Source organism: Scophthalmus maximus, chromosome 21 (genome assembly GCF_022379125.1).
Source record: "Scophthalmus maximus strain ysfricsl-2021 chromosome 21, ASM2237912v1, whole genome shotgun sequence".
Taxonomy (NCBI): domain Eukaryota; kingdom Metazoa; phylum Chordata; class Actinopteri; order Pleuronectiformes; family Scophthalmidae; genus Scophthalmus; species Scophthalmus maximus.
Window position 1 is genome coordinate 12,390,809 of NC_061535.1, and position 21,982 is coordinate 12,412,790.

Genomic DNA, 21,982 nt, shown 5'->3' on the forward strand with positions numbered 1-21,982 from the left:
TATACAATATGGTTTCACTCTGATCACAGCAGAGGAACAAAATGAAAACAAGGTTCAGCACTTTGCATTGATTTGATTATGAAACGTAATCCGGTGAGGTTGTGTGGCTTTAAGTCGGACGTACGTCATAACTTCACGTGTTTTTAAACGGCCAGTTGCAGCAGGTTGACGAGAGGCACCAGAGAGATTATTTACTCATTCATGCATTTCTTACGTCAGCAGGAATCAAAAGGGATTTATTCAGGAGATTTTTATTAAGGTGACAAAAGCTGGGAACACAGTATACTCCCAGGTAAACATGACAATATATACAATTCTATTTAAAAAAAAAGAAATAAAAGTCTTTGAACTAAGATGAAAACATTAAGTCATTTTTGTCTGCAAGTTTTTCAAAGACTTTATGAAACTGATCTTTACAAAAAAAATCACCCCAAGGTTTGGGTTAAGCACTTCAGGAAAAGGAAGATGGATGAATGTGTTGGTGAGATGATGATAAACGGCTGATTAAGGCTGTAGTTGTTTTTTTGCGTGGGCAGAGTTCAGGTTCGCTCAGGCTAAGGAACGCTACGTTTCTTCTGCATCGCTTTCATCAGTTCTGACATGAAGTCCCCGCCTCCACCTTCTCCACCTCCTCCACCTCCTCCTCCTGCAGGCAGCGTCGGTGTAGTCCTCTTTGGCGGAGGAGGAGGCATCTTCCTCACCGAACCAGAGGGCCGCACTGCCGCACTCGGGGCGGCGGTAGGAGCAGGTGGTGGAGGAGGAGGCGGCGGGGGCGGAGGAGGTGGCGCCCCGGCGCCTGTGAACATCGGCTGAGGTGGAGGAGGCGGTAAAAACCCTGGGTCAGGTGGAGGAGGTGGCAGAGACTGGTCCATACGCCTGAAACAAGGAGGTGGTGGCGGCGGTAGAGATTTCCCCGGCAGCGGCGGAAGAGGTGACAGCGAGCCAAAGGACGGAGGAGGGGGCGGGAGGAAGTCCGGAGGGGCCTCCGAGTGGTCGGCGATGGGCGGAAGCGGGGGCGGAGGAGGGAAGTCCATCGCAGGCGGAGGAGGCAGAGGGAAGTTGGGCGGCGGGTGTTGCTGGGGGAAGGCAGGTTTCGGGGAGCTCTTGGCAGCCAAAGGAGGCGGCGGAGGAGCGAACACTGGCTCCGGAGGTGATGGGGGGAAGGTAGAGGTGGAGGGTAGAGGTGGAGGAGGTGGAGGTGGAGGTGGAGGTGGGACTCCGCCGACGTCCTGAGGAGACAAAGATGACAACAAGTAACGCATCATGAACAGGAAGTGGACAAATGTCGTTGACACTTTTGAAAAACAGCAAAAAACATTTGATAAGCAAAAAATTTGAGAATATTTACATGAGCAAATAATTGGTGTCATTAGTTGTACAGTAGTTATAAATGTTTTATAAGTGTACACTGAACATATTTGAATTTGGGCTGCTGTCTCCTACATAAACACAAAATCATCACTTTGTTTTTTTAAGAAACTCTTAAGGAACTTTTCCCTCTTTCACATTTTAAACTCAATCAAAGAAATAATCAACAGCGCAAGTGATGATGAGGAGTTGTTCACCGTAGATGTGGGTCCTGGTTGGGGTTTCTGAGCGTGACCGTTTGCGTGGCTCGGTGATTTGGCTGCAGGGAGAGAAACGTACGTGAGTGAACAGACTGACCAAGAGAAAATATCCCTGTGAAACACTCAAGAGACGAGAGTGACTGCGTGGCGTCACCTTTGATGGTGGGCGAGGGCGTCGACGGGTTGGAGCAGGACGGAGCGCTGCGGTTCGTCCACACGGAGCTGACGGCCGCCCTCTTCTCTGCCGTTTTGAAGTTCTCGTACAACGACGCGCCGTACTGCGGGTGTTACAAAGAGCTCGACGTCATGTCCGGTTCTGGTTCTTTTTTCTCGTTTATTTGTCGTTCAGAAAAAAGCAGCGTTGTTTTAAACTTTTGGTACCTTTGCGATCCGGATGCCGGTCACCCACAGATTCATGGTGCAAGCGTCATCGCAGCACAGGTACTTGATGTACTGAGAGTCCTTCTGGATCTGAGGATGCTGGAGAGACAAGGACACAATAAACAATAGTTAAAGAACCAACATCATCCACATATGTTGTTCATTTATGTTGTTCATTTGTAAAGAGTCATATGTAATAGTGAACTGAACTTTTTTAGGTTTTGGACTTTAATCTGGACCATACAAGCATTTTTAAGATTTCACTTTGGGAATTTGTCTAAATTAAATGATTAATCCTTAAATTAAAATTAAAACAGTCATTATTTGCAGCCGTAGATGAGCTATGTAGGAGACTTTCAACATGAGTTATGTTATCATAATCTAATACATTTATTTTAAGAATTACTGAGCAATGATTACTTTTACCCATTTCACATTGTTGGAGATAGAGTAGAGGAAAATGTATTAAATGTAAAGTTCAGAAAATTGATTTGTATTTACCATATTTTCCATGAATATTTTCAGAAGTATTAAATCATGAAGGCATTTTATTTTAAAAAGTATAAAGCTACATCTTTCTGCTGTTAAACTGCTCAGAAACAGCACAACCTTGTCTTTGAGTTTAGCTCATATAAAATGTGCAATAAGCTGTTTTTTGGGGCCAACAACACATAAAGAGTATTATGGCACAACAGTTTCAAAACTACATTATATTCTATTTCATAGGTGTAGTGAAAGAAAAAGTAGCCAAGAAATCAATTGTCTAAGGGCTTTAACTAACTCAGGAGTTATAGGTTTTATTCTATAAGATGCCTCATTGACCTTTGGGATACCACACCCTGCCACAAGGGGGCAGAGTGAGTCCAGACTCAAAGAGTGTTAGACGGATTTCATTTTTTAATTTCCTGTTATTTGGGATAATCCAGTCAGCATTTGTGAACACAAACAAGAGAAGGACAAGAAGAAAACTCAAATTCAGACAGCTGCACACTGTCATCCTCTCTTAACAGGGACCAATGAGATGTTTTAGTTTTTCTTTTCTTTGTTGGTTTCATCCTAAAGAAAACAAACATAGCCTCTGTGTTTTCCCTCTGAAGAGAAAGTCAAATTCACACATAAATGTCACGATGATATCAGTTGTACATGATGAGGAAGAAGAAGTCAGGTCAGCTCAGAAAATTAAGATTCAAGTAAACAAGAACGTCCCTCCGATAAAAGTAAAGAAGGGACCCTTGAAAAGAAATCACTGAATGAGCCGACCCGATTCCCTCGGACAGATCGTTCCAGAGCCTCAGGGCCCCTCACTGCAACTTGACCCCCCCCCCCCGAATGATCCGCTCTGGCACGACACTTCTGCTTTGCCCTTGAACTAACGGCACCTCGTTCTCCTCCCCTCCAATCCAAAAACCTCGAGGTCTCTCCCGTCTTTAGGTAATTCACTGTCTTTGCCCCTCTAAGCTCTTTTCGCTTTGATCCTCTTCACCATCTTCTAGTCTAATGGTATCTGCTGATTCCAGTGTGTCCCCAGACGAGATACGGAGAAAAGGGAAAGAACGCAGACTTTCACATCCCGTTGAGGCCGGACCACCAAGCCATCTAATTCTTTCTTTTTCTTTTTCTCTCTTATCCATGTCAGCACTTCTCACTCTCATACGTGTCTGCCGACCATCATATCCTCAATTTTGAAGTAACCCCTTTTAATTGAATGCATCGTGCTTTTACAGCAAAGGAAATAAAAGAGTCCTCTTGGTCAAATTGGAAGAAACTCCTCCTTTCACTTCTGCGAGCTAAACTATTTATTGCTTTTCTCATTTCCAGTAAGGCGGGCAGCGTAGACTCCATCATGCAGTAATAATCAGCCCTGCATTAATATGATTTGCACCATCTGACACTGAGTGAAACAAGATTTGCAGCGACGGGCCGGTGAAAGAGTAAAACTGTGGTCGACATCACAGTTTGCAGGGGAAGTTGCAGCTTCTCTGGAAAGTGAAATGTGTGTGTGTGTGTGTGTGTGTGTGTGTGTGTCTGGCTTTGATCGCTTTATTAATACAACAAGATATGTCAAGTTCACCTTCAGCAGAAAGCAGAAGTCCGTCGGCGCCTTGTATTTGCCCTTGAAGTCTTTGCCGTAGTAGACGTTGACGTTGTCGAACTGGAGAAAGCAGACGAGGTCACGGGACGACTGCAAAAGAAATGAAAAGAGTGAATACGTTACTAGTTGATCTTCGTTTCCTCTATCGAATTGTGTGCAGTGGTAGCGGCGTAATGCACTGTACGAACGGTATGTTTGGGAGTAGTAGCTGCCAAGAGATCTGAGATATACAGTAAGTGAATATACTGTAGGAGCGAAAAAGCCGTAGTCATATTCGGCAGAGCGTGAAACAAGGAGTGGGGTTGATAAAGTAGAAATACAACACACTAGAAGTTTGTCGTCCCGGTGAGAAATGGAACATGACATTTCATTTGAAATTGCAAAAAAACAACAAAAAAAACGTGTCTTCACGTCTGCAGGATTTTCAATCTTGTTGCTGCTCAACAGCTGAACGTTGAACTGAAGATCCGAGCGCTCGCTGCTGGACACGCGCTCTTGTTTATCGTCTGGTCCCTCGACCCCCCCTGACCTTTGTCTTCCCCTTGGGCACGTAGTAAATTCCCGAGGCCCTCAGCTGGAACAGCCGCTGCCTCCAGGACTTCTTGCCGTCCTCTTTGAGGTGCAGCACCGCCTCGAGGTCGGGCACGATGGCGGACGTCCCGCAGAAGTTCTCCTGCGGAGGTGGAAGGAGAGGAGGGGCACGAGAGGGGGTTCAGCGAGAGGTCACCAAGAAGGAACTCCTTCACCCGCGGGGTTTTGTGTGCACGGATACACGTTTACGTACCTTTATCAATATCTCCTTGTCTTTGTCTTTTATGGCTTTGAGAGCTTTGTTATCCTTTTTCCACAGATAAAAGGTCTGTGGGGGTAAAACACACGGTGGATTAACGACTATGAGTAAGACCGATACGCCGGTTAGCCTTGTTAGCGACTTCGGCTAGGAGCCGCAGTCGGGTTTTCAGGGAAACGTTTCAAGGAACCTTTGGTTCGTTTATCACAAAAATTGCCACACGCATTCGTATCATCCTCGAGATGAATTCTTCTGATCACTTCGACGACGCTCTGCATCACTGTCAGCCTCAGTCGTACGTCGCGTTCGGCGCCGAGTAGCACATGTTAGCATGCTAACACGCCACACCAAGATGGCGTCCACGGTAACCGTCTTTATTACAATCGCTATGTCGACTTATGATTAGGATGTTTACATTGTCATTTTGCACGTGTTGCAGTAGCGTGTCGCTTAGCATTTAGCTCAAAAAGCTCAGTAAGAGATAGCATGCTAACTTTAGCAATTTTAGCTCAAAGAGCTGCTTGGGCGACTAAACTTGGAGGGCTCAGACATGAACTCCAGAAGAATGTCTGAAGAATTAGGGAGAGATTTTCCAGCTGTATTCTCACTCTTGACATCATTTTTCGGAAAATGTCCGGGGCAACATTTGCGTTCCTACATACAGTCAAATATTTATCACCTCAAACGCTCAAATCGCTATCTGGATTTTAGTGAAGCAACTGGCCTCAGAAGTTGTTCTTTCTGGTGAGAACGAATCACTGAACACTTCATTTTTAGGATTTCTGTCCTTAAAAAAACAATCAATTTAAAAAAAAAAAAAAAATAATGAATACCAAAAAAAAAAACTGGCTATCAGCAAACTCAATGGGGGAAAAAAATAATAAATCACCATCTGCTTTCAAAAACCTCCAATCCCGACTCGTTTGTCCCCATGTGACTGGGAGAGTTTGATTCCTTATCAAAGTTCGGACCTATATGTTTTCTCAAGGGGAATTCTTCTCTGGAAGCTCTAGTCGAACGTCAATGAGCTGTAAATTGATCCAGACATACGGCACAAAACAGACCTGCCGTTCGTTTGGGGGGGGGGGGGGGGGACGAGGTGGAAGACGTGATGGAGCCATACACTACCGCGGCCATTCGTCTCTGCCAACAGACGGAATCCATTAAATACCCTGAGATCATAAACGGATCCGTTGTGTCAACAAGCATGGCGGGATCTCGCCGTCTTTTGCCCCGAAGCATGTTTTTGTCTGATGTATTACAGCGCGGACATGAACGCAAGAGGTCGACCTGCGCGGCGAGAACACATCTCGTAATTGACGACGACTCCGCAGAGAAAATAGCCAGACGACAGCGTGGAGATGGATTTGCGCAAACTGAGGCCAAGAATAATGTGCTGGCCAGCGATGGACTTTTTGAGATATCGCACGCACATCACCTCTGATCACTCGGTACGTACAGACGGCGATATTCAATGAACCGAAGCTAACGTGTGTCCGGAGGCGACTGACCGACCGACCGACCTGTGGGTTTTTGAAAACCTCGTATTTTTCCCCGCGCTCCTTGAAGAGGATTTTGTTCTCGCTGTCCCGCGTCCACGCCAGGAGCGGCTCCACCAGGTTCTCGTGGTCTTCGAATGCCCGTTCTGCAAAACAGACCAAAAGAAAATCAAACTTGAGATGTCCGCAAAGTCGTAGTGACAGGAAGAATTCAGATCATCGCCTTGGGGCCTTATTGTGTGTAACTTTCGAAATTACTCTAATTGCAAAAGTTTTAGTTAAAAATGACACAATCATGGTGACAATTTGTACAGTGTATTTTTTTTTTGATGGTACCTTTAATGGGTGGGATTATCAAATGCTAAATACCACAATCAAAAAATACTCCATTACAAGTCAGGCCAGGCTAGAGCACGTTGACCAGGGTGGATTTGCAAATTTTTATCCTCTTTGGTCATCCATATATGACAAAATTGGTTGATGCCAAATAATGTCCCACATGTAAAACAAACCCCGATTCAAATAAGCAATTTCTCATCTGATGTGTTTTTGTTTAGGAGGTTCGGCCACAGACAGTGGATTCAGGCTTGCGGCCTTCATCGGGGTCAGTTTTGACCTCTGAAACCTTCTCTGAGGTTAGGAAGCTTAAAAACAGGTTGGGGAACTGCAGCCGAGCTTCAGTTCTGCTATCGGTCCGTCCTTATTTGCATGAACGTGAACGTTGTTGCGCGTGTTTGAACGCTGATGATTTAGGGACATCTATGCCCCCTATAAACATAAAAGACCACCGCAGTCATTTTCCCGCTGAGGAACGCTCCAGAAGTCGTGAAGTAGAAGCAAAACGTCTTTCAAAGTGAAGAACCTCTCAGTTTTTTTTACACAACTGCTGCACTGTAATGGATGCATGTGCTTTATTTCCTCCTCTTTTCAATGATGCAAAAATCATTTCTCAACACAGTCAAAACAGAACTCTGGCTTTGGGAGATTAAAACATTTAAGACATTATGATTTAAAACCACTCTTTAATATCACTTCATGACCCCCCCCCCCCCCCTGCTTTGGCTCTGTGCTGTAAAAAAAAGCCAAAACAAATGCTCCACCATATGTACACCACAATTCCGCCTCCGCCACAAAACCTTTAAACGAGCTGAGCTTGCTTCAAAGTCGGTTCCACAGCTGCGTAATCGTCCATTCCAAATGGGCCCCGAATTAAGGAGGGCCGATCGATAAAATACAACCCTCCCCATTTGCTGGAGGAACTTTTAAATGCCACTAAAGCTCTAAAAACACATTAAGGGTACTTTCCTCCTCCTCATCCTCATCCTCCTCCTCTTCCTCTTCCTCCTCCTCCTCCTCCTCCTCCTCCTCCTCCTCCTCCCCCTCCTCCTCTTCCTCTTCCTCCTCCTCCCTCTCCTCTTCCTCTTCCTCCTCCTCCTCCTCTTCCTCCTCCTCCTCTTCCTCTTCCTCCTCTTCCTCCTCCTCCTCTTCCTCCTCCTCCTCCTCTTCCTCCTCCTCCTCCTCCTCCTCCCCCTCCTCCTCTTCCTCTTCCTCCTCCTCCTCCTCCTCCTCCTCTTCCTCCTCCTCCTCCTCTTCCTCTTCCTCCTCCTCCTCTTCCTCCTCCTCCTCCTCCTCCTCCTCCTCCTCCTCTTCCTCCTCCTCCTCCTCCTCCTCCTCCTCCCCCTCCTCCTCTTCCTCTTCCTCCTCCTCCTCCTCCTCCTCCTCTTCCTCCTCCTCCTCCTCTTCCTCTTCCTCCTCCTCCTCTTCCTCCTCCTCCTCCTCCTCCTCCTCCTCCTCCTCCTCTTCCTCCTCCTCCTCCTCCTCCTCCTCCTCCCTGCCCACCCACACACTTTGGCGCTGCAGATCTCAATCGTGCATCGGGCATTTGACTGTAGTTCTTTTTGCCACGCGCCCGCTCCCCAATTACAGGTCTCCAGCCGCGGCAGAGGCAGGCATTAAAAATAAATTGCTGCCAGTGTTCCAGTCTGCAGTTTTTGACTATTACAAATCGTTAAATGGACGGTTGTGACTTTGCCCGCCGGAGTGAGTGATGAGGAGTGAAACTCCCATCTGAGCGGCGTTAACTGCGCAAGTGTGGCGCCGGAGTGTGGATGGCGAGCACGTGGGCCGAAGTTCAACAGCAGAGATTCGGTTTAACCACGGCGATGCTGTCGAGGTCTGTGGGTGATTACAGCGACACACTTGCCTGGACCTTTTTTTTTTTTCTTTTTTTTTCATAGGAGCATATAAGATTAAATATAGGCCAACATGTTACACTACTCGCAGGTTCACACACCGAATGAACGAAGAGTTTCAAAAGTCAAGCCGAAGCACAGTTAGTCAGAGATGACACAAAACTCCCGACTCACCCACGCGCCGATGAGTCAAGCGTCCCCACGCAGAAGAATTTATAGTTAGCCACCTGCGTGTCAGGCGGCCCAATTTAAACACAGACTTAACATTTTTGGTTAAAAATAAACAGGGACATGCACATTTCCTCATTTGTTTTTTTGCATTAAAGACTGGATCCATTCGTGCACCGGAAAGACGGCAATCGCATTTCTTGGCAATGCTGCAATTTATTTGTGGCAAACAGATATAACTGTCGATAAATCCCACCAGTAAAAAAAGCAACTCCATCAGTGTATTGATCCAACTAATGAGCGATCGGGGCCTGTTGGTATCCCAATGTGTCGCACACTCTGATCATTGTCCAAACACTGTATATGTGAGCCAATCCCACATCCTCTCGTCTGCAACTGTAAAAACTGACATGCCAAATAATAATAAAAATAGACCCCAACAAATGCTCTACACCAGTGTATTCCCTCCTGCTCTAATGGAGTTTGACAAAAATGTTTTTAAAAAAATGACAGTGCCCAGATGTTTCAGATCTGAAATGTCTTTAACAAACGTATACAACGGGAAACTTTGTGAACTTTTTGCACGCCACAGACGGGGCGTGTCTTTGGATATTGTTTGAAAAAAGTGCAATATTTAAAGGCTTATGCTTTAATTGAGTGCGTCACAGGCTCGACCGGCTGCATATGAAATTGCTGAAAAACAACTCTGGCTTAGCGTCCATTGCTCGCCGAGGTTAATGATTTTACCACCAGCGTTTTCCACAATGACTCCTTGTCTCGTGATACGTGAGACCTGCTCCTTTGAAAAAAAACTAAGTGAATTCATCGGATGAAGTTGTTGGAAAACAGAGAAAAACAGATGGTAGCTGAAACGGAAGTAAACATAGCGCCGGCCCCGCTCAGACGGAGGATCGAGATCACAGGGCTCCTATCGCCGCATGACGGCGAGGATGAGCGACGGCGGCCGACGCAACAAATCAAACCCACCCGTCGATGCTGTGCGTGCATGGGTGTAAAAGAGAGAGAGGGCGTGATGGAGAGACTGCGGGAAGGAGAGGAGGAGGAGGGCGAGAGAGGGGGGGATGAATGGGAGAAAGTTGAGTGTTTCATTGTGAGCTCGCTGCAGTGTGGCCGACGTCGTGCCAATAAAAACACAGTCCATCATCTGGACCGGGGTGAAATATCCCACCCTGTACAGTGTGTGTGTGTGTGTATGTGTGTGTGTGTGTGTGTGTGTGTGTGTGTGTGAGTTTAGTCGACAGTTCAGATAAAAACACACTGAAAGCTTATGTTGTTAAAGCGGTAATCTACCACCGCGGTGTGTGTTTTTTTTCCCTTCTGCTTATTGTCTCTGGTGCTCCTGCACTACATTACCCAGAAAGCACTTTCCAACAAAAGCAATGTCACCAGTAACATGACGTCTTATTCTCTTGACGTTGTTATAGTATTTTCTTTTTGTTGGTAGCTTTAAGCAGATTCATTCCAAACTCATCACAAGACTTTTACTCTACCACACAACGAACCTCTACATCAACCGGTGGCAGCACATTAACACAGCACAGTGCTCTATTATTATTATTATTATTACTATAATTATTATTATTATTATTAATAAAAATGATGGTGTTTGTTCGTAGATTTATAATAGAGAGGGTCCATAAACCCTCCTCAGCCTGTGGTACCTCCCAGGTTACCAGTGCAGCCATACTCCGCCAATGCCGAAGCCGCCATTGGCGTTTTGCCTCTCGGCCGCGGTGACTCACCAAGTTGCAGTTCGGGGTTGGTCTCGCACAGGCTCCAGTCCACGTTGCAGTCGCAGTGGGTCTTCTCGAACAGGTTGTCCAGAACCTCCCTGACGTTCTGCCTCTCGTCCACCATCAGCGTTTTGGAGCTGCCGTCGTTCAGCAGCACCTTCACCACCAACTGGCGCGGGTGGGGGACAAAAGAGGGATTTCATTTCTTTGCGTTCACGCCTTTCCACGCAGTCTCGTTTCTTGCGATATTTGTGCTAAGCAAATAGTCTGACGGTCACCAGTGAAGGAGGCGGCGGTCGTGGACGACGTGAATGTGACTTTCCTTGAACGCGCGTTGAGCGGTCCATATAAATACAGTCCATTTCGACGCATCTCGTCAAACGGTTCCTTCAATTGTAGGTCACAGCATGAGGTTCCTTTTTGCGCCTGCGCGACAGATTGAAGTTAAAGGTTTCCAACGTGTCGTGGGCAGCAGCAGGTGTGACACATGGAGTGTCACGGAGGGAGTGACACATGGAGCACGCGCGGGTCGTTTATTTTCCAGTCAAATTACAGGCAGCATGCACTAAATGGTGGTTCCTGCCCCCTAATGTTGAGCTCTACAGGACGAGGCCTCCCAAACTCGCTGAAATCCATTTGGCTCTGGAGCACACCGGCGCGTTTCCTCGCGGGCTCATACGGCTTCGCACTTCCTCTCATCTGGAGACAAATCCAGCTTTCGGAAAGCTTAGCAGTTTCACAGAACCGAGGGTCGCACCCCCCCCCCCCAAAAAAAAGGGGGTTCCAGAGATGTTATCACAAGAGGGTCTCAGAGCGTTACGGCACACGTGTTGCTCGGCCTCGACCTTCCCTGGAAAACGATATGCGGTCGTCTGAAATGTCACTGGACAGCAAATGATTCTTCCTCTTGCAGCACTTCCTCATTCTAGCTAGATATTTTTACAAACTGTACACGATACCTGTCGAAACCAGCGGGTTAACATCTGAAACCCGAGCACCACATTCGGCCCACAACCACCTCGCTCCGCTGTGTCTAACGGCTCAGGGGCAGATGTTCATGCGAGAGAGGCCAGAGGTCTCTGCTTCCTCTGCATCGACTGCTCTTCGCTCTTTCCCCTTTGTATTTTTGACAGTTTCTTCTAGCTATCTATATCTCAACGAGGAAACAAGCCTTTAACCCTGGGGTGACGCTCTGCATGTATGGTTGCATGTTTTCACTTTAGTGTGCGGGCTCGAAGATGAGAGCATATATCACCCAAGACGTTGGCTGGATGAAAGCAGCCGCCCGTTACTGCGATCGATGGCTGTGACGAAGGAACAAAGAGCCGTGCTATGTTTGAACAAGACCACGTCGGCGTAATTCACAGTGTCTTCAAAGTTTACTGCCGGCAGCGGATGTAAACCTCGGACGAGCACGCTTCACATCTCACCTTTTTCACTTTAGCTTCCTTGAGCTTCTCGAGGGCCAGCTTGATTTTGTCCGCCTTCATCTGAGCCTCGATCTCCTCCTGCACAGGGAAAAAAAACATGCGATGAGACAGCGGAATTAGGAATTGACGCTCATCTGCCACTTGTTCTGAACTAGTAAAAGCGGCATACAAAATCAAAACACCGTGGTGTTGAAACTGCACCACACCGCTTGGAAAATCAGAACCAATATATTTTTGAGCACCGCACACAGAGCACATGTCGTAACTTTTTTTGGGGGGAATAGTTTGACACGTTGAAAAGATGTGTTAGCTCATTTTGCTGACAGATTATATTGATTTCATTACGTACGTGACGCCACAGCTAGCCAGCGAGCTTATAGCTTAGCATAACAAGAGGACTACTAGCTTGGCAGTGTCCAAATGTTACAACGTTTACAGATCAAATTAAAAACACAACATGTCTATCGGTGAATTTCCTATTAGCTGGTTGGCAAATGTTGTCGTACAAAAGCCACACTTTAGCTGTTTCCCCCCAGTTTTGACTTTTTATGCTAAGCTGAGCTCATTTGCCGGCAGGCTACAGCTTGACGTCTTACTGTACAGATACGAGAGAGCGGTACCAATCGTCTCATCTATATCCCGGCAGGAAAGCTAATACTTTCCCTCCCGCAAAAAAATCTGGAGCTACCGCTTTGATTAAAAAAGTGATGAATGAGGAAATCTGATGACTCCATTTCTTTAGCTCGTAGCATCTCGCTGCTGCTCGTGCAGCGTTTCCTTCAGTTTTAAATTTCATAACTTCCCGTGGGTGGAGACGTGTGCGTCCGTTCAAGAATTTAATTTAGTGAAATTCCATCTAATCTGCTGGATCTGGGTTAGCGGCCTATTGTCCCATGAGTCAGGTGCGCGGCAGTTTTACTGAAGTCGTACACCTCCTCTACCTCGCTGCCTCGGCACAGCTGGTGCTTTTACCTCAGAAGGATGAGGTAACTAGCTCTGCTGAAGCAATAAGCTCCTGTCTGGCCCAACACATCCTACCTCCCCTTCACTCCACAACCTGTTGGTATTGTTCCTGTTACTCTTTCTGGCCTCATCGTGTGGCTGCATGCGTTTGATCCGTTCCAGACTGTTCTCACACAGCAACTGTAACAGATGCCGCGGTCCGGCTTCCCCGTGATCTCACCGTCCCGCCGCCATACAAGAGCAAATACCTCTCTCAACAGTTACGCAAAGACCAACAAAAAAAAAAGGGACCCAACGGAAATGTATATGCTGGGAACCGGCGTGGTTTCTGTTGTATTACTGTCTTGTCACGAACGGCTTCAGATGCACCTACTCATCTGTAAACCAAGACGCGCTACCAATGAAACGGAGGCCGTGTGTGACATTACCTCTTTCTACTTCTTGTTTCTGCTCTTTCCTATTATATTTAAGCACGAGTTTTGATATTCTCGCTCCGATTGCCTACGCCAAGGAGGTTGTGCGATTGGCTCGGTTTGTCTGTTCGTTGGCAGGATGACTTGAAAATTACGGACAAACGTGCATGAAAATCTTCTATCAAAGACAGGTCTCAGTAACAGGTGATTCAATTTTGGGAGGAGGCTTGTGAGCGATTCTTCAACATTCTCTCGAGTGCCCCTTCTTATGAAAAGCCATGATTGAAACTCTCACCTCTTAAGTGTTAAGACCAGCTTCCAGTAAGCGGCATGCAGAGATGCTATTTTTAACTCATCGCGCTGAGAAAAAAAAAGCCGCGAACACGCTCACAAACCTTTGTCGGCTTTGTGGACTGAGGAGGCGGAGGTGGCAAAGGTGAGGAGGCGGAGGAGGAGGCCGGGGTGCTGACGTTGCTGCCCGTGCTGCCCGCCGGTGATGCTGGTGAGGCAGGGTGGTGGGCGCTCAGGCCTTTGGGCGGCGGCGGCAGGTCCGGCGGCGGCGGCGACGGCACCTTCAGACCTTGTATCTCTGCGGCCAGTTTCTCTTCGGTCGCATTGAGGTCGGCGACCAAATCGGCCATGAGCGCGTCCAAGTCGGTGTCCTCCAGTTCGTGGAGGGACTCTGGTGTGAGAAGCAGCACGATTTAATTAGGGGGGAAAGAATCACGGCCGAGATTATTTTTTCGCCTCCACATCTATTTTACTCTGTCAAATTAGATGTCATGAAACGTCATATCCAATTTGCCTTGGTTCCCATTTTGAAATGAGCTGATTTTCTCCCAAGCACAAAGTACTTTCCTCTTTTTTTTATTCCTGTTCCTATTTTGTGTTTTTATTTCGCAAGGCAAAAAGTTTTTTTCTTTCTTTTTATTCCCTTATTAATTTTCCCTCCCCCCCCCTTCCGATTGAAATAAAGGCCCCGCCGCGTACGATTGGCAGGCATCACCAACTCAAATGTAGTGACCTTCATCTTCACATGATCTTCACTTCATCTTCCCCCACATACCGCAGAGCTACTGAATGCTAAAATCGATGGTGGATTAAACATGGAATATACCTCCCGGCCTTGCACAACAGGTGCGATCTCACACCGTTGCGGAGTATTTCTTCACTCATGACAGACAAAAAATGCAAAGTCACCATTCAGGTCCGTGAAGATGGAGAAGTTGACTTCCTTGTTGTTGTTGGTGGTGGTGGTGGTGGTGGTGGGGAGGGACGTGGGAGCTGCTGTCTCCTGTTCGAGGCTCTGCAGGAAAGTGTTTATGAGAGCATGAATATAATATAATATCTGTACAGGCACAGGACCCCTCCCCCCCCCCCAGAGGACGGCGAGTTAACCCACAACGTGTTCTGAGTGCACCGAAACACAAACAGTCCCCAAACATTATGCGAGAAAGTATGATGTTTACGCGTCCGCGCGTTACATCTGTTTTCAGGTATTGCACCTAACAGGGGCTTCTGTGTGTAGTATTAACCGCCCCACACACTCTGGAGGGATGGAAGCGATTTTAAAAATGACCGGTGGCCTGGAAAACAACATCAAAGTGATCAGCGGGGTTTTTTTCACCGAGAGACGAAAAATGTGCAATCTCTCATGCGCTCGCCGGCTCAAGCGTTCGCCATTTGACCTCCCCCTCTTAAAGGGAATGTAATTTATGGTTGTTAGATGACCACAAGGAGTGATCCCCCCCCCCCGCTGTGTCTGTTGTGCTTGCCAGTCTAGAGTGTCTCGGTGATCGATGGTGGCTTTTAGTGAGCTTGTCATCTTGTCTTTAGGGGAGAAAAGTCTTATTTAAGGTATAGGAATTAACCCTGGGAAGCCTGGAGAACATTCCTTACCCCTAATACAATCCCTTTCAAGCACAAATCATATTTTGTACTTAGAACAAACAGAAATCTAGGCTATTATGAATCCACTATTATTTACCCTCCTTTCATTTGCATTTTTTAAAATAATATCTATCTATCATTTTGTAGATGGATGGATAGATGGATGGATGGATGGATGGATGGATGGATGGATGGATGGATAGATGAATGGATAGATAGATAGATAGATGGATGGATGGATGGATGGATGGATGGATGGATGGATGGATGGATGGATGGATGGATAGATGAATGGATAGATAGATAGATAGATGGATGGATGGATGGATGTATAGATAGATAGATAGATAGATAGATAGATAGATAGTTTATTCATCCCAAGCTGGGAAATTAATAGCGAGTACTAATAAGTGATAAACAATAAAATATAAAACCAATGAATTAATATGAAGAAGCAAAAGTGTAAAAAGATGTACTTTATGACCTACAGTTGTCATGACAACTGGCTTACCTGAGTGAGGAGGTCCATCTCCCCCAGCAGGTCACTGAACATGGCGTCAATGTCATCCATCTGCAACAACAGACAAATGTCAGACATGGAAACCGCTGAAAGATCAGACTTTGAATTACTCTCCCGTGTTTCCAGCTGTCCACTGTCGAGATTCTGAGGCGTATCAATAAGCTTGTTGTGATCGGTGCTGCGGGGCGGCAAAGAGTTTTCATTGCTTGGACGTGGTCGTCGTGACAATTGACATGTCATGTCGGGGAATGCGTGGAATGAAGACACGCAAATCCGTTTGCACGGAGACACACACATGGTGAATGTGCCCGTTACGCAGCCTGTGGCAGGACACAGTACTGCTGCTTCGCTCTGTGCGGGTGCAGTATGAGCCCCGAGGCGATGCTATCCTGCAACATCTCCAGCCAAGTTTGAAGGAGGAAAACTATGTGTGCATAACTCCCAGGCATGCCTTTTTTTTTTTTTTTCCTCTCCCCTTTCTGCAATAACTTGTCATATCTTGTACGTTGAACCGAAAGGTGCGATATTAGTTCGTGTTTTCCCAGCGTCGGGAATAACATTGATTTAATTATTGAAGGATCTGTGCCAATCAGACCATCAGATTTTTGTACTTTTTATTTATTTATCCTAATCAAACCACTGGACTCCTAGAATTTCGACATCTTCCAACCATCTATGTTTCTGAATACTCCACTGACGCTGAAAAGAAAAAAAAAAAACTATTCCCTCACATTGCATGATTGCAATGAAGAGTGTTTGTTTCAATCATTATATATCAAAATAATAATACATTTCCTAATGCTACTAAACGAGAATTAGAACACGTCAAGATCACAGACATTGGCTGAGGCCTAAATGAAACCAGTTTAAATTGTGAATGCTTTCATACTGAGCTTTGCTATAAATCGCTGATTCCCCCACCGGCCGTTACAGTTTCATATAGTTCGACCGAGACATATGGGCGAAATGACAGCATCATCGAGGTTCATTATTTCAGTTCAGGAGCACAACAGCCCGAGGGGGGACGACCACATAGTAGCTGTGTTTTCCCTGAAAACAACTCCCGAAGATTCACTCGAGATTTTCCGTCTGACATTATGTGCGTAATCTGTCTCTCATGTCTCATTTGAAGCCTCGTTTCTCTAAGCAAATGTTATGATGGGCTAGGAAAACAAGGGGTCCCTGTTTTCTTACAGTGGAGTTCAGTCAGTCGCAGCGGGGCAAAGATGGGGTATTAACACACACAGAGTACAACTGTGCAAAGCCCCTCAACTCATCTACCTCCTGTAGAAGTGACGGGCTAATCCTGAGCCCCGATAACCACTAAACCGACCTGAGACTCATGACTTTGAAAAATGGATGTAATTTGGTAAATTAAATACACCAGAGTCTCAGTCAAAGTCGGACTTGACACAATACTTTGTTTTATGACCAAATATTTGCCACAGCTATACTGTTTTGTTTTGTTTTGTTTCAATGTTATTTTTTGCCAAATGTTAGCATGCTAACACCCTAAATTAGGGTTAGCATGGTAAACACTACCTGCTAATGTTCCTCTGCACAGTACTGTTAACTGATTGTACTACAGCACTATTTACACTTTTAATATTCATGTCAATTCTTTATATTTATTATTAATTTTTTTGCAATTTATATATTTTGACATTTGTTTGTGTATATATTGCATATATTTTCAAAGTGTGCTGTGTGAATCGTGCTGCTGTTATACGGGAATTTCCCAGCCTGGGATTAATAAAGTATCTATCCATCCATCCATCCATCCATCCGTCCATCCATCATCTATCTATGACTTATTGCTGTGTGTATGGCTAGCCAAGTGTAGGTAAGAGTCAGCATGGCTATCTTGGCTAGCAAAAGGAACAGGTGGTCTCACTCGCTAACCTCATTAACGTCATAACTTAATTATGAAAGATGCCAAACTTTTGAACTACAGTAGGAGAAGACGAGGCAGTTTTGATTTGTGTGGTCAAGTTTGTGTACCACTATTGGCTCTTCAGCCATTGTTTTTTAATGCTCCCTTGTGTACTTTCAGCCACTAACCTAAAAAAATCTTTTTTTACATTCACCCTCCACTTAATCCTATTGGTTTAACTCAACCAATTAGATTTCCTCTCGCTCACAAATGTTTGGACAACTTTTCTTTCCTTTTCGGTTGTTGTTGCTGCTATGGCACATTGCATATGAAAATGTTATCTCTAACAAAGTGCAACCGGCTTTCTTGCAACCATCACGGTGTGGAATCTGTGCAGTGAACTGATGGAGCGAGAGGAGAAAAAAGAAAAAAAAAGAAGCAAGAATTTAATCAAAAGACACCCGAGGCAAACCCTCCAGTCACACTGTGCGGAGCGGAGACGAGCGCGACTGATTGTGTTCCAGGCGAGAGTTCATACGGCGCCGTGACGCGATGTTTCCCATTTGAATGGGAAGCGGATCAATATTGTTCCAGCGGCTAACAGATGGCGTCTGCATGTTTGGTTGGAAGCGCATGAGAAACTGCTGATATCCGTAGATCAATTAGAAGAAGAAACATCCACGGGTGTGCTAATATTACACAACTCGTTTTGCATTTCTTGGTCGCCTTGATGGCCATGTGTCATGTGCATGGGTGGGTCTTTCTAACCCTTGTAGCATGTGCGGGCCCCCACCCCCTCTACACGAGTGACTTGCCCTCAGGAGGAAGTGGTGAGGGGTTAACTTCCTGCCAACTGCAGTGTTGAAATCGTGTAGGAAATGGTGACATGAGCAGCCACCTACGAACTCAATGTGACTGTTTGCTTCGCTGGTACTATGTCACCATGAATAATGAATAAATAAATCATTCATCCTCAAGCATTTTCTTTTATCTCTGACCCCTGTGACCCCTTTAACTTTCGGGCCAACAACCGCAACACAACAGGTCTCACTCCCGACAACCGCAGCATGATTCTGGTCCACGTCAGCTCCACGCAGAGTCTTTTAATTTGCTTCTTGTTTTTAAAGTCTCGTCGGGAAAAGGAAGAGAAAAAAAAGGGGCAAATGCATTAAATGGAGTGGGAGAATATGAGTGTTTGATTTGGTCATATCTCGGAAAAACAGTCTCATCTCATCTCGTCATCGAACTCTAAGCGAAAAAGGGGAAAAAAATCGTATTTCTCCAAATGTCCAACGGAAAAAAACCCAACATGAATAAAACACTTCAACATATTTGGCTGGAGAGAGAGAGAGAGCGGGGCTTTGATATGGATCTGTTGCGAAATCAGATTTTAATCGGCAACTTTGGAGAACCTTTCGTTGGACTAATGCTGTTTGAAGGAACCATAGTGAAGTTCTCTGAAGTGAGCTCGGTTCTCCCTTTTTAATCCGACGTGTTTCTGTAGATGCAGGGATGAGAATCCACTGTCCGACAACGCGCGCATTTAACTCCGCGACAAGTTTGTGAACTTCTATGATTCATATCCACGCGACTTTGGATGAAGGAAAAACTCACATGAAGGAATCTCACTGCCCTTTTTGCAGCACTTGTTTTCTACTTTCTTTTTCCTCTCTCCAGAAACTGCTCTGAAAACATGTGATTTGTCAGCATTAGTAAATATCATTGGAAACACCCGGCCATGACATGTGGCAGCGCACGACGCCTTGTGAAAACACGCCACTTCAGATTCTATACTTGTGGTTTTTTCGCCGAGATGCAGGACTGGATATGTAGCATGCAAGTGGCTTTTGCATTCCTCTAGAAAACAGCCCCCTGAAATATATGTCTTTGCTTTTTCCTTTCCCCGTCTTTCATAAGCCCGCACATGTGTAACTCAAGCTTTCAGCCGAGAAAATGGGAACCAGACAACGGCTACGAGTCGCCGAATCGAAGCACAGCATGTTTACTCTAATGTGCTTTCTTACCTCAGATCAAGTGGCTAGATTTTGAGTCTTCAGGCGGATGTATTTACAGAGCTGGACACATGCTACTGTAGGGCAGAAACAAAGTGCTGCAGGGCGTGAAAACCCCCCCCCCCCCACAAATCATAAGTGGCATTTAACAACACACCAGATCATATCTGTGTTTTTGCCGAGCAACGGTTTTAGTTGTTAAAAGCACACGAGCCACAGACTCGCAAAGTCCCTGTGAGTCATCTGCGAGTCTGTGAGAGAGAGATTTCTTGCTTGACGACGCTCCAGAGCAGGCAACAGCCTGTCAACAAAATGGCCCCATCGGCTTAAGTGGATGTATTCGGTGATCCACTGTACAAAGTGACTCGGTCAAATCTTCTGCGATTCAAGTCTCGTCTCGAAAAGCCCAGCGGACAAAAATGTTCCCCTGGTCGGCGACAGGCCGACAAACGCTGAGAGCTTTCAGAGCGAGACGGGGGGGGGGGGGGGGCCAGGCCTTTATCATCTTCTTGTGGTCATTGAGTCATGCAGCAGTCTGACATCAGAGCCGGGTCCACCCAGTTGGACAGAACCAGACGAGCAGCGCAGATGGACTCTTTAAATACGCCTAACGTCTTCCTTGTCGACCCCAATTAAAGCTTATCTCACGAGCACAAAAAGATGCCAGACTTCTGCTGCTTGAACGTATTTGACAACTTTTAAAAAAAAAAGTCGGTATGGCGAAGGAGGATTTCAAATCACAATATCCGACAGGATCATCCGGTACGAGAAACCGTAACGGTCGTTTCTGCTTCTGAGCGGATGACGGAAAAAAAATGAGATTTTCTGTTTGCCAGCGCCATCAGCTAAAACCCCCCCCCCCAAAAGATTCATGTCCTGTAGGCGCAGAGGAAGGCAGCTGCGGGGGGAGTTCAGCATCAACCGAAGGGTGCAACATCCAACGCGGCAGAGCTGGAACTCACCTTTTCTGAGATTTCAAAATCCTCGCTTCGACGCGTTAAATTGCAGCTTTCGTGGACGTCAGCTCCTCCTGAAGGATATCGCCCTCTCGAAATGGAACTCAGCAAAAACAAAACCAAAAAGACAACAACAGTCATACGCAGGGTGTGTGTTGGCCTGGGTCGTATCTGCTCCTCTGACTGTTCATTTCTTCCTGCTCAATGCGGAAGTTCAGGCCCAGACCTGTCACTGCATTCTTGCAGCGCAGGGCTCGACACTTTCACAACAGTCCTGTCGGGGGCAGCCCTCCCCCCTTTGACGGTGCTGCATATCTGCACCGCAGAACGACAACTGTGTCCGACTCGCCGGCGGGGGGAGAGAGAGGGGCTCGCCACGCGCTCCAATCAAGGCGATGGCGGTGATTGACAACCGCTTGAGCAGGTGGTGGAGTGTGCGGAGCGGGGAAAGGGGAAAAAGCGTCGGCGGGGATTCGAGGGAAACGCCGATCCAGCGCGGGGACATGTGGCGGGGGCCTCGGTTAATAATTCACCTCGCAGGGCACTGATTTACAGCGTCTCTTTAGACAGGAGTGGCCACGTGGCCCGTCGCAGGGGTTGAAGGAAACCAGAGCGAGGAAGAAAAGTAAAAAGGCGCATCTTCTCTAGGGCACTGCTTTCATGTACACTCAAGCTTTGTTGCTTCTCTGAAAAATATCAGGCGGGGGGCATCTCACGACACCGGTGTGGTGCGACAAGGTCATTTATCCCCGGCTGACGGAACCAAGGGAGAGGCGAGCTGGTTCCTTATCTGACCATGCAGACACAGATAGCTCTATTTGTTTGCATTTCTCCTTGAGTCGCCCCTGGGAGGCCCAGCCCCAATCGAGATCTCACATCTTTTTCTTCCTACTCTCCTTCCAGCTCACGGGGTCTGCGGACGCAGCTGAGAAAACCCCGAGTGTGTCAAAGCATCGGGAAGCGGAGGTTAAGAAACGATGCTCGTGGAGGGGGACGTGTGCATTACTTGACTCTTATTACAACTCCCGTGTCCTATTCTCCGTCCGATGGGAAATGGCAGACCACCCTCTCGGTGGAAAAGTCCCGTCGCCATACTGCGAACCACGGGGAGGGGGGGGGGGGGACTCGGTGATGTATTAAACAAACACTCCGGGTACCGGCATGTGTCCCAACCGCCCTCATTTCCTCCCTCCTTCTCTCTCTCTCTCTCTCGGGGGCTGACGAACACATGGACACCAAAGGAATCAGGCTTTATGGTGTCTTTGCCCGTCACGCTTCAGACACGGAGGGTGGTCCGAGAGAGGGGATACCGTCAATGGTCTTCGCCATTCAAATCTCGAAGCTCGTAACACGACAACGCGGGGTCGAGTGGCAGGAGTAGAGAGCAGTAGCTGGTTACCGAACCGAGACCTTCGCGCGACGGAGAGCAGTCTGTTAGCTTCAGAGAGTTACAAAAACCTCCAGATGGCGAGGTGAGAGGT

The 21,982-nt window shown here is 46.7% G+C and overlaps 1 protein-coding gene across 2 annotated transcripts; it reads right to left on the minus strand.

The window, feature by feature from the left end:
* Positions 1-235: 235 nt before the first annotated feature.
* On the minus strand, positions 236-20,934 carry LOC118290907 (amyloid beta (A4) precursor protein-binding, family B, member 1 interacting protein). 2 transcript variants are annotated; one of them, XM_035618657.2, is made up of 14 exons: positions 20,508-20,934; positions 15,652-15,711; positions 14,451-14,556; positions 13,646-13,932; positions 11,875-11,952; positions 10,454-10,613; positions 6,355-6,476; positions 4,826-4,900; positions 4,571-4,714; positions 4,021-4,131; positions 1,950-2,048; positions 1,723-1,846; positions 1,566-1,627; positions 236-1,229 (listed from the first exon to the last, which is right to left on the minus strand). In XM_035618657.2, exons 1-14 carry the CDS (start codon positions 20,640-20,642, stop codon positions 555-557), a joined length of 2,238 nt encoding a protein of 745 aa, XP_035474550.2. In that variant the 5' UTR covers positions 20,643-20,934; the 3' UTR covers positions 236-554. The 2 variants fall into 2 exon arrangements, with proteins under 2 accessions (XP_035474550.2, XP_035474551.2); XM_035618658.2 differs by lacking the exon at positions 20,508-20,934 and adding an exon at positions 19,558-19,659.
* Between the last annotated feature and the right edge of the window lie 1,048 nt (positions 20,935-21,982).